This window comes from Anoplophora glabripennis, unplaced genomic scaffold, assembly GCF_000390285.2.
Source record: "Anoplophora glabripennis isolate ALB-LARVAE unplaced genomic scaffold, Agla_2.0 scaffold32, whole genome shotgun sequence".
NCBI classification, from domain to species: Eukaryota; Metazoa; Arthropoda; class Insecta; order Coleoptera; family Cerambycidae; genus Anoplophora; species Anoplophora glabripennis.
The window spans coordinates 1,281,294-1,293,825 of NW_019416220.1; the positions used below are offsets into that span (position 1 = coordinate 1,281,294).

At 34.2% G+C, this 12,532-nt stretch overlaps 3 protein-coding genes across 3 annotated transcripts; 2 read left to right on the top strand and 1 right to left on the bottom strand.

Moving 5' to 3' along the window:
• The first annotated feature begins 194 nt into the window (after window positions 1-194).
• Window positions 195-1,275, top strand: LOC108906275 (endoglucanase). Its single transcript, XM_018709492.1, has one exon. It carries the CDS (start codon window positions 237-239, stop codon window positions 1,212-1,214), a length of 978 nt encoding a protein of 325 aa, XP_018565008.1. The 5' UTR covers window positions 195-236; the 3' UTR covers window positions 1,215-1,275.
• Window positions 1,276-3,197: 1,922 nt separating this feature from the next.
• LOC108906273 (endoglucanase Z) lies at window positions 3,198-4,247 on the bottom strand. The gene has a single exon (XM_018709490.1). The coding sequence runs from the start codon at window positions 4,208-4,210 to the stop codon at window positions 3,242-3,244; it is 969 nt and encodes a 322-aa protein (XP_018565006.1). The 5' UTR covers window positions 4,211-4,247; the 3' UTR covers window positions 3,198-3,241.
• Window positions 4,248-8,045: 3,798 nt separating this feature from the next.
• LOC108906255 (endoglucanase 5A) lies at window positions 8,046-9,124 on the top strand. Its single transcript, XM_018709468.1, has one exon. It carries the CDS (start codon window positions 8,095-8,097, stop codon window positions 9,067-9,069), a length of 975 nt encoding a protein of 324 aa, XP_018564984.1. The 5' UTR covers window positions 8,046-8,094; the 3' UTR covers window positions 9,070-9,124.
• Window positions 9,125-12,532: the final 3,408 nt, after the last annotated feature.

A 12,532-nucleotide genomic window follows, 5' to 3' on the forward strand; every position in this document is an offset into this window, starting at 1 on the left:
TTTCTAAATGCCGATGAAAATGATCTCATGATATTTTTGCCAGTTGAGTTATCAGTAAATACGCCCGTGTATTTGCGTGTTTTAAATAAACAAAACTGTTGTGATGTGAAGTACTTAATTGATTTATATTCAGTGACGACGTCGAAGATAAGTGTATTAGGTAGGAGAAACGGTATATAAGACGTATTGGGAGACGCTATACGTTGGTCTCTATATCCAACAATATTTTATTCTAAATGAACAAGTCAATTTTGTCGATTTGTCTGGTCGTGCTGGCCTTGTATATCGATTCCTCGATATCTAAGGATGCCGGCCAAGAAACAGTTTCCAAGCACGGTAAACTGTCCGTGAAAGGAGCCAACATAGTGAACCAGAATGGCGAGATAGTTCAGTTGAAAGGCATGTGTTTGTACTGGAGCATATGGAAGCCACAGTACTGGAACGAAGAAACAGTCCAAGGCATTCACGACTCGTGTCACTCCAACGTCATCCGAGCATCCATGGGCGTCGAGACAAACGATGGCGGTTACTTAACTGACCCAGACGGTCAGATGAAGTTAGTGGAAACCGTCATCGAGGCAGCAATTAAACATGACCTCTACATCATCGTGGACTGGCACGAAGAAAAGGCAGACACTCACCAAGCACAAGCTGTAGACTTCTTTGACAAAATCTCTAAGAAATATGGAAGCTACCCAAACCTCATGTACGAAACTTTCAACGAACCAACTACTCAGTCCTGGTCCAGCGTGCTTAAACCGTATCATGAAGCCGTTATCAAAGCCATCCGTGCCAATGACCCAGACAACATCATCATTTGCGGTACTGGCCAATGGTCACAGAGAGTCGACGAAGCCGCCGATGATCCTATCACGGGCTACAGCAATATCATGTACACTTTGCACTTCTACGCTGGCACCCACAAGCAATGGCTCCGTGACCTCACTCAAGGCGCTATCGACAAAGGTCTTCCCATTTTCGTTACAGAATATGGCACTGATAATGTAGATGTGGTCAATTGGGTGGATCCCGAAGAATCCCAGCTTTGGTGGGACTTCTGTGATAAAAATAACCTGTCCTATACTAACTGGGCCATATGCGACGTAGCCGAGGCATCTGCTGCTTTGATAGCAGACACACCCACCAATAAAGTATGCCAACAAGATTACCTGACGGAATCGGGCTTGCTCGTTGTCGCCCAGAATAAGAAATGAAATGGATATGACTGTATACGCTATGTATAACGTTTAATATATGTTTTGAGTATATTCTTTATTTGTCTGTGTTCTATGTAGCTCCCTTTATCCCACCTTTAAACTCACTTTTTTAGGAAAAAAATATTTAAAAATATCTGTCTTAATCCACTTACTAGTGGATCTTAAAAGTTTATATCTTTAATGTTGAAACTACTATGGTATATACGATTGTTTCAGGAATTTTCAAAATTTATCGTTTCATCTCTTCTGTAACGTACAATTTTCCTCATTTCTTCTATTCTACAGGGTGTTTCAGTATTAAGTCGACAAACTTTAACGAGATATTCCTCATAAAAAATAAGAAAAAAATCAAGTATACATTTTTTCCAGAGACGCTTCATTTTCGAAATATAGGAAATATATTTTAAAAAAAATCGAATTGTTTAAATAACTTCTCATTAACTCATTAAATTATAAAAAAAATTCACTGAATATAAAAAATGATGCTGTTTTTAGATAGAACAGTTTGTTATTGACAAAAAGTGTACATTCACTTTTTTTCCTAACTCATAGTTTCATGGCAAAATTGATTTTTCGGAAGGGTGCTTCTGGATTCTGTCGATAAACTTTAGGAAGACGTTCCTCATAAAACCTTAAGAAATATAGTACCTATTAAAATTGGTCTTAGTCTCGAGTATGTGCGAGTCAAATAAGACTGTCTCCCCTTCCTTTGGGTTTAACCAATAGTATTAAAATTATTTAGGAGATGTTTTGTTTTTGAGATATAGGGTGTTCTTTTAGAAAAAAAAAATGATGTTGATGAAAGCAATAGAAATATTTAAGCACCTAACATCTAATGTGACTATGTCGTAATGCGACAACGTAACGACCAATACTCCTAAATTTTTTCAGGCGGTTTGTAGTCACTTCATTTACTTGTGTTGTGTACTTTTAAATAAAATAAGATGGCAAACAATACATGAAAATTTATTTGTAAATTGAAACAACCAAAAAATTACCAATTAATATTATACCTAGACAAAGCGAAAAGTGAATAAAAAATGAAATGATTTAAAAAATATTTTATTCAAAATGGGCGCCTCCGGACCTCCTATGGAGGTAGTGGCCGATCGACACTGAATTGGAATTAATTCTCGACACGCTTGGACTATTCGCTGTCTTAGATCTTCTAAGGCAGGGGTCGGCAAGTAATTTTAGGTGGGGTCCGGATACTTTTGAAAATTTTTAACGAGGTCCAAAAAAAAATTCATATTTCTTATTTTTTTTATTTTAATTTGGACTCAAATTTAATCTACTTAAACGTAAAAAACATTTTTTCTACAAACGTCAAAAAATGACAAGGTTTGCGCATTGACAACAATATGCGAAGTGACACTTTTTTTCGGATTCTTACGTTACCATGACACCGTGCGCGAAATACTTCGCGCACTAGGGTGCGAAATATTTCGCACACTGCATGTAAATTAATAAGAGTTTTGTATTTCAATCTTTGAAAAAATGAAGCAAAACTTCAAATTATTATTTATTTTTAAATGAATAACAATTAAATACTTTTAAAATAATGATAGAATTTTACAATAACTTTAGTTATTATTTACAATATTAACATTAATCGTACAACCAGTACACGAACCAATATTTATTCCTAAACCAGATAATTCAGGTTCAGCTCGGGATATTGGGGTTTTGGGGGTTTGTTTGTAGAAAAAATATTGTTTGCATCTCGTGCGCGAACTACTTTGGTGGTCTCGGATAATTTTTATTCAATTCGAGACATTATTTTTTCAAATATTTTTATATATAATGTTTGGCAGTATTTTATTTTTTAATATATGATATCCATTGATTATGAGTTTAGAAATTAGTTCTTTATGTGGGAAAGGGGGCGACGTTTTATTCTGTAGGGTTTTTGTACGAATTTTATATATTAAGATTTAGTAGTTTTGTTTTCTTAGTATTTTGGATGAAGTAAATCTTGAATTAAATATTATACGTTTATTTATTCAAAATACAGAATCTACAGCTTATTTCTTGTTCTGAGGAATGACCAGTTTTCCAGATTCAGTCAGGTATTGGTCTTGGCAGGCCTGTTCAGCAGGAGTATTCGCGATCAATGCGGAAGCAGATTCGTCCTTGTCGGAAAGAGCCCAGTTGACGTAAGACATTTGGTTCTGGTCCAGCCAGTCCCACCAAAGTTGAGTTTCGGCCGCTTCTACGGTTCCATTTCCAGTTCCGGCGCAAGTGCCGTATTCAGATACGAAGATAGGGAGTCCATTGTTCATCACGTTTTGGATTCTGTCTCTCAACCATTGTTTGGTATCGACGGGGTAGAAGTGGAGGGTGTACATAATGTTGGTCTGACCCTGAATGGGATCGGCTAATACTTGGTCCAATTCTTGATCGTAATGTGGGGAACCCAGCAGGATTATGTTGTCGGGATCGTTGGCACGAATAACTTTGATGATCTCTTCGTGGTAGGGTTTCACGACACTTGACCATGCGATGTCGAGGGGTTCGTTGTAGGTCTCATAGATCAAATTTGGGTAACCGCCGTATTTCTTCGAGATCTGCTCAAAGAATCCTTTGGCTTGTTCCAAATGTTGTTCCGCGTGCCAATCGTGCCAATCAGCAATTACGTAGATGTCATTCTGGATAGCTGCCTCGATAACGGTTTCCACCATTTGCATTTGGGTAGTTGGGTCGGTCAAGTAGCCATCATACTCAACGGCCATAGCAGCACGGACGATATTTGAGTGGCAGTAGTTGTGGACCGAGTCGATGGTGGGTTTAGTCCAGTATTTAGGCATCCATACGCTCCAGAATAGGGACATACCTTTCAACTGTAGGGCTTCACCATTTTGGTTGACCAATTGGGTACCCTTTACGGACAGTTTACCGTGCTTGCTTACGGTTTCCTGAGCGGCATCCTTCGATGAGCTCTGGTTGATCAAGGTGCCCAGTACAACTAAACAAAACAGCAGAAGTGACTTCATCTTGAAATGTTTTCAGAATACGTTAGAAAACACTGAATAAATAAGTAGTAAATCGTGGTTTAAATATTAGCCCTCTTATCTCGCTAAGACTTATCTCGAAAAATATAACTACACTTCAGTCTGATAAAGTGAAAATTCCCCAAACATTTTAAGCGCTTATCAGGTACATCAAAAGTTATTTCTAAACTATTTTTGACATAAGAGCGTATTTACCCAATAAACAAACTCCAATTGGGTACGCCTCTTGACATTTTGATTGACGTGTCACGAGCTAACTAAACTCTAGGATTGCGGAATCACGTAAACATTTTTTATTTCTCTGCACTCGGTGAATGCTAGGATACAGATGATTTAGATACATAATGGACTTTATTCACTAGTGTGCTAATTAGTAAATAATGAAGTCATTACACATCATTAGAGAAGTCTTCGATATGTTTTTGCATTTAATACTTTATCTAATCAACATTACATTTCATATTCCTACTAGGGAAAACCAATAAAAGGTTGAGTTGTTAAGATGTCAAAATTATAGTATTAAAGGGACTTATACGATCCGTGATATTAATCTTGCAATAGACTCTTTTGGTGTGACGTCACATATTTAGGCATCCTACAACAAATTGTCATAGTCGAAATTGTATAGACCGAATCTGACCCTTACATAGATAGGTACTACAAAAATGAACAACTTCAAATTAATTTATTTTTACAAGGATTTGGAAGTATTTAAGAACAACCAATACGTGTTTCGTAAAATAGATACACTAATATCCTTAAAACTTACAAAAAACGATATAAAAGAATATTCCTAAATTTAAATGATGTAAAAATTTAACATTAGCCGTGTTATTCCTAATGCGCATGCTCGGAAAGAATAGCCTCATACGCAGGTGAGATCTTGTTGATATGTCATCGCTGTCGTCTTTAGCGTATTTTCTCTTTTGTTTAATCTTTTACATTTTCTGGTTCTACTAAGTATTCTTATCGTGTTAGTGTGTTAATCGAGTGTTTTTTTCATGTGGTTTATTATCGCCGTACTTTAAACCATAACCAAACTTTTCTGGAATGATATCCTGTTGCGAGGCTACTTCGCTTACATGAAAATATCTTTAATGCGCACGCTCAGTAACATTGATATAATTTTAAATTATTAATTACTATAAAAGTCAATATTGTTCTATAAATTTAAATATATAGATTCTATAATGATTTTAGTTTGTCACTTGGGGTTTGAAACTTCTTAAATATTTCTAATATCGCCAGAATATCGCGATATTTAAGGTCATGACAAAGAGGACATTTTTTGGCACTTATGTCCAAGGTACATAAGGTCGAAAATCGATCTAATAAAAATATTGAGAAATTCTCCATGACAGCGTGCACTATGAGGTTGCCTATTATTTGGCGTGTGTGACGTCACTACTAAAAAGGTCTACTCATTTGACTCGTGTGCTTTGTTGATCGGATACTGTAGTTGTAAGAGTTTTGTGAAAAAAAGTCCATTTTAACATCTACCAAATAAAGCAAATAAATGTTTTTTACGGTTTAGAAAATTTCATTTGTTAATTTACTTCTAGATTCGATTAATATTATCACATCTAAAATAAGTAGTGTCATTTCTCGAGTTTATTGTATTCGGATCGGTGAGATTTTTATTTTTAAACTTTTAGAGGACACGCGCGCAATAAGTACTTCAAAATTTAACGTGCGAGTGTCGTTATCTCGATGGGCACTTGATAGTTATGTGTACACAAACAACACTTACTGAAATATTAAATTACAAAACGTGATTTTATCACTGGTGAATATGAGGATGCAATAAAAATGCCCGAGGATCATGAAATAACGCAAACACTTTTTATGTGTAATATGTCCACAGAGTGGGGAAAAAAGTTTTATAATTTTTAAATGTGGGATCTATGGAATCAAATGTGTGCTTGTTGTGAAAACATCTTGTCAAAGTCACAAGGTCAGTCTTGAATACTGTAGTAAAGTTTACTAAGCATTTTGGTGTTTTTTTTTTGTTTATAGTCTATGCTTTGTGATAGCTGTTCAAAAATGATATTTAGACACTAAACTCCTTATATACTTTTTTAAGTACTAGACTATTGCTGGTTAGTAAAAATGAGACATAGTTCCAACTTTAACGATATCAACCCTCCTAGGCAAAATGTCTTATATTTTTTTGTATAAGTGTTATTGTTTAGTTAATTCCTACAAACCGGTGCATTTTCCTTATATAATAGTTCAATTTTAATCTGTTTTTATGGAGGCAAACTGTATGCTTTGTGGGTAAGTTTCCTAAGCGTTACAAACTAGAAAACTCAATAAATACAAATATTTTTAGTAGCATAGAACTTTGAACCTGGCGCGTGGGGATATTTACAGAATGATTTCTCTATATGGGATAAAAATCTCGCAGATATAACACTTCAAATATTTTCCTGATTTTGTATTACAAACACTTACCTGATTATTTTTATAAAACAACAAACAAATTCAATACTTATCAGGATAAGGACTCCTCGATATACATTTCCAAAAGTGTAAACACTTATATTTTTTATTTACTTCTTCAATTTAGCTAACAATGTTTTAAGATCTTTATCTCATTTTTTAACGAAGGAATATTCTGGTTTTTGTAAACAGCTGGAATAAACAACCTCATTTACCTCATTTATTTGTTTTAAGAACCCAGGTCTTAATTACAAACAGTAATTATATAATTTTTCGTGGCAATTACTGTTATATTTTAATTAAAAACAATTTTTTCAGTATTTCGAATAAAGCTATTTTGGTAAATGTTCATTGAACATTTGAATAAACATTAAATTAAGTAATTAGTTGTTTATGACAAAGATTCAGGGAAAAATCTAAAAGTCAAGTGGAAACAAAATCATGTCCATCTCGACACAGTCTCGTCACAGACATAAGTGGATTCTATCTAATCTTTAGCCATAATTCTGATGAATTCTTAGTTATGTAAATCCAACTTTTTGCGATTTTTTTATTTAACTTTTGAACCGACTTGTTAAGACTTGTCATTTGTGTTATATTTTTAGTTGGTGCTCCCAAACTACATGCGGGTATTTTAATAAGCGTTTGTTGTGACCTAAAATGCTTAATTTTCAGTGTACAATGCGTTTAAAATTGTACCCACGCTTTACAATGTACCATTAGTACCCTAACATCCACATCCAGTCTACTAAATTTGATTAAAATTCCACAGACAAAAATGCAAAATTCGATTTACGTAATTTTACTCAAATACGGTCACTATAATCCAACTTGTTGCGAAAACTTGTAATTTCAAATATCGCTATCAAAATTTGAAAAAATAGTTACGTAAAAAATATAACAGTATTTATTCTACATGAGGTGATTTTTGGACATTTTTTAAGTGTACATTGGAAGGCATAAAAAGTGCATGTGTACAATTTAATTTACGTATCTTTAAACGCTTTGAAAATATTAAAAGAAATCCGAAGAAAAACATTCCGTACCTCGAAAACTACACATTTTAGGCGACATGCTTATAGGAAATGTTCCTCATAAAATCGCCTAAACAACCTCTTAAAATATCTGCATGTTTTGTATATTCTTTAGTTCATACTTTCAGATCCAAAAATCAAAAATCAACATGATTGGTGAAAAAAATAAGGTGTCCAGATACTATTGGGCTATCGTCTACTGCAGATACATCTATATCACTTGCTTGTCTCATCATCTGCATATGACGTCAAGTTTAACCCATTAATTTAATGTAAATCACATTTAATTATCTGTAGAGGCAGACGAACTGATAACGGAAATGTATATAAGTAGGCATAATTTAACGTTAGGTAGTGTTGTATGGTCGCAGTGAGCACAACCACTTGAACATGAGATTCGCATTCGTCCTCCTAGCTGTATTGGGCAGCTCAATCAACTTCGCCTTCTCGAAGGATGCTTTGAATGAACCCGTGAGCAAGCATGGACAACTTTCCGTCAGTGGTAACAAGTTGGTTAACGCAAATGGCGAAGAGGTACAATTGAAAGGCATGTCTCTAGCATGGAGCATCTGGTGGCCCCAATACTATAACGAACCAACCGTTGAAGGCGTTAAGAACGGTTGCCATTCCAACGTTATTCGTGCCCCTCTGGCTATCGAGACGAACGATGGTGGATACTTGACCGACCCCGAGGGACAGAAGAAGCTGATCGTGGACGTCATCGAGGCGGCAATCAAGCACGACATATACGTCATCGTCGATTGGCATGAAGAGAAGGCCGAGACTCACTTGGAACAAGCGGTAGACTTCTTCGACCAAATCTCCAAGACGTACGGAGGCTACCCCAACATCATCTACGAGACTTTCAATGAACCAACAACCCAGTCATGGTCTGACGTACTCAAGCCATACCACGAGGCTGTCATCAAAGCCATTCGTGCTAATGATCCAGACAATATTATCATTGTAGGTACACCTACTTGGTCCCAGAGTGTGGACCAGGCAGCTGCTGATCCTATCACAGACTATGATAATATTTTGTACTCTCTCCACTTCTACGCTGGTACCCACACACAGTGGCTTAGAGATACTACTAAGGCTGCTCTTGACAAGGGAATTGGTATCTTCGTCACTGAATACGGAACCACTAAGGCTGACGCAACTCCCCCAATTGCTCTGGAGGAAACCAAGTTGTGGTGGTCTTTCATGGATGAGAACAATATGTCTTATGTAAACTACGATATCACCGACAAAGAATCAGAAGCAGCTTCTGTGTTGGTCCCTGGAACCACTGCTGAAAACGTATGCAAGGAAGGTTATTTGACCGAATCTGGACTTCTTGTCGTGGAACAAAACAAAAAATAAATCATCCTTTTGTTGACCTGTAAACTTGAATACACAATATACTAAATCATATTTATTTTTTTTATTTTTATAATTTATTATCTTCATTCCTATACTTAGAACTTGGTGTCGATACACTGCAAAGCTGTAGTCAGTATTAAAATGCCCAAATACGAAAATTATCATATGTCCCCTACAACAATCAAAAGACAAATTAAGTTTATTCAAATTTGTTAAACTTAAAGTGTTTAAACTATATACTCGTATATACGATATTTGTACATATTTACTTTAAAAGTAGTTGCTTTTAGCTTTTAGCCTTTTAGCTAAAATTTAATCTTTTTGAAAAATCTAAGGACTGGTACTATGAAGTATCCTTTATCTTATCAAAGTTATGGTAAAATATGCCGGTATACAAACTATTTGTTTTTTTTTTTTTCAAACTGGTTGCCCTACTATTATCTAACAACATAATAAACAATTAAAACTACGAAACTATCAAAAACTGAGGTGTACCTGTTTTTGTTTCCATATCAATAGTCTATTCTAGTCTTAGAAATTGTTATAAAAATTAATGTTAGCTAAAAAAAATAATTCAAGAGACAAAAAAGTGGTATTTTTAGTTGGTTAATTAAAAAAAACAATAAAAGTTAGTGGCGCACATTTTTTTTGACAAAAATGTTGCTAATTTTTTCGCGGACTTACAGGGACATACGTATTAAAGGAAACTACCTGTTTTGTACTGTGTGTGAACGCATTGTAAATTCTTATGACAAAACTAAAGTGACAAGACATTTGAAGAGCCATGTCTCGCCCAGCGCTGAAGACTGTATTTTTCTATGAGCTTACAGACGCCTTTCTTTCAAGCAATATTCCATTAAACAAACTAGAGAACCCCAAGTTCCGTAATTCCGTAAATTAGAATCACATGGACTATCCCTAAATCCTTAGGGAAAATGGCTTTTTGCTACTTTTTTTTGTAACTGCTATGTGATAGTTCTGATCGCGTGTATCAAAAGTCTCAATGGGCATAAAGTCTGGAAGTCCTTTGTTTTGGAGCTACGCCCCCAGAAAGTTTTTCCCCTTACTATGCAAAGTAAAAATACAGCACTGATTTTTTTTTTTGTAAAATTACATTGCATTCATAATAAATGGACCTTGCCCGAACGAGATAGTTTGAATTTCCGGATCCGACCAGAAGTATACTATTCGGACCGGAAGTCAGTTTTTTCAAATAAAATAGTATATTTTTGTGTGGGTTTCCATTCAATACAGAAAAATGAAACTTTTGTTTAAAACATTTTTTCTAAAATTCGTTTTGTTGAGCCTTAAATGACCTTTGAAGTTGACCTTGTGCTGATTCCCGTTAAAGACTAAATGAATATGGAAAAAAAAACAAGAATCCGTTAAAGATCTTTGAGAAAACTGTTACGAAATTAAAAAATGCCAAAAAAAGATCAACATGTTCCATATTCTTAGGATGATTAATGTTTTCACTATATCACAAAAGTTGCAAGTAAAATGCAATAAATTTCAGCTAATTTCTGAGTTCATAAAAAATAAAATAGAATTGTTCCCTTATTATCTATCTAGAACTGATACAATTTCAAGCAAATAATAACGTAAACTAAGGTACCTATTAAAAAATGGCAGATAAAGGATACACTGCAAAGAAAAAACACATACCAAATAATAATAAACTGATTTTATTTGCGATATACATTAATATGTTAAAAAAATAACAGTATGCATTGAAACCATTGCAAAAAGGCAGAGTTCAAGTTAGAACCTGTTCTTCCACTCAACCTTCACAAAACAAAACTAATTATTGTGCTATTAAATCTAAAAAGCATTTTATAAATTTATAGTACAATAAGGGTAAACATATACGTATATATAATCAATTACAATTAAAGGACTATCGAAAGAAAAAAACACAAAGTGACACTATGTACTCGTACCTACATTAAGGTGCTGACATAACATAAGACGTCGTTGAATAAAAGTTACAATTACTTCGAGATAAGAGGGGAAATTGAAATTATTTATCACGCTAACAAGTATGTTCAGGCCTACATAAAATGGATTCGGGTCAAAAACGTTGATATGCAAGTAAGACTTTTAACGGGCGAGCAATTGTAACTCTGCTATGCTGATTCGTTGAAGGAAACGGAGACGTAGTTAATTAACGTTTATTTCAACTTGATCCTAATACATGTATTTCGATATCTTTCCATTCAACACCACGTTTCACTACTTCTAAAGCAAAATTAATTTTAATATATTCAATATTTTCAAGAATTAAGAATAGTTTTAATGGGCGAGCAATTGTAACTCTGCTCTGCTGATTCGTTGAAGGAAACGGAGACGTAGTTAATTAACGTTTGTTTCAACTTGATCCTAATACATATATTTCGATATCTTTCCATTCAACACCACGTTTCACTACTTCTAAAGCAAAATTAATTTTAATATAATATATACTTTCAAGAATTAAGAGTAGTTTTCAACTATTCAATACTTATATCAGTCTTATTGTACAGCTGCTCAATACTCTATCCGCAAAAAAAATACAAAACATTATCAAATTATTTTCCTTGCAGATAATCGTGTCAGAAATACTAACCATTCCGAAACAAATTGAACCTTTATTATTTTGTTTCAAATAAACATCAAATAATAATTGCAAGTTTGATACGAATTATAGAAAAAATTTTTTGAATGGCTATTTGTTTTTTAACATTTCTGTTTGATCCTTCATTTATTTGCTGTCTTTCAAAAGGTCTTCGTAAAGCAATTTCTGAAATTTTACAAGTATACTGCTCTATAATATGAATTTGAAAATCATCTAATCCATTGTCTTTAATATCAGGTATCTCTTAGATGGGAATCTCTATCTCTCTCTCTTTCTAGTGACTACTATCTACCGTGATATGCTTCTCTTTCAATATGAGGATTGGGTTTAGTAAAACCATTCGAAATAGGATTAACAGTTTTCAACTATTCAATATTTATATCAGCTTTAGCTGCTATTATACAGCTGCTCAACACTCTCGCTGCCAAAATATAGTAATTTATACCACAAACAGTATTATCAAATTATTTTCGTTGCAGATAATCATACCAGAAATATTAACCATTCTGAAGCAAATTGAACCTTTATTATTTTGTTTCAAATAAACATCAAATAATAATTGCATGTTTGATACGAATTACAGTAAAAAAAAATTTAAAGGAACGGTTCCTTTTTTTTAAATTCTGTTCGATCCTTGATTTATTTGCTGCCTTTCAAAAGGCCTTCGTAAAGCAATTTCTGAAATTTTACTGCTTTATAAGATGAATTTGAAAATCATCTAATCCATTGTCTTTATCATCATGTATCTCTTAGATGGGAATCTCTATCTCTCTCTCTCTCTCTTTCTAGTGACAACTATCTACCGTGATTTGCCTCTCTTTCTATTTGACAATTAAGTTTAGTCAAACC

What these genes read in the sequence shown, in the direction of transcription:
- LOC108906275 (XM_018709492.1), top strand. Translation starts at nt 237, where the DNA reads ATGAACAAGTCAATTTTGTCGATTTGTCTGGTCGTGCTGGCCTTGTAT.
- LOC108906273 (XM_018709490.1), bottom strand. Translation starts at nt 4,210, where the DNA reads ATGAAGTCACTTCTGCTGTTTTGTTTAGTTGTACTGGGCACCTTGATC.
- LOC108906255 (XM_018709468.1), top strand. Translation starts at nt 8,095, where the DNA reads ATGAGATTCGCATTCGTCCTCCTAGCTGTATTGGGCAGCTCAATCAAC.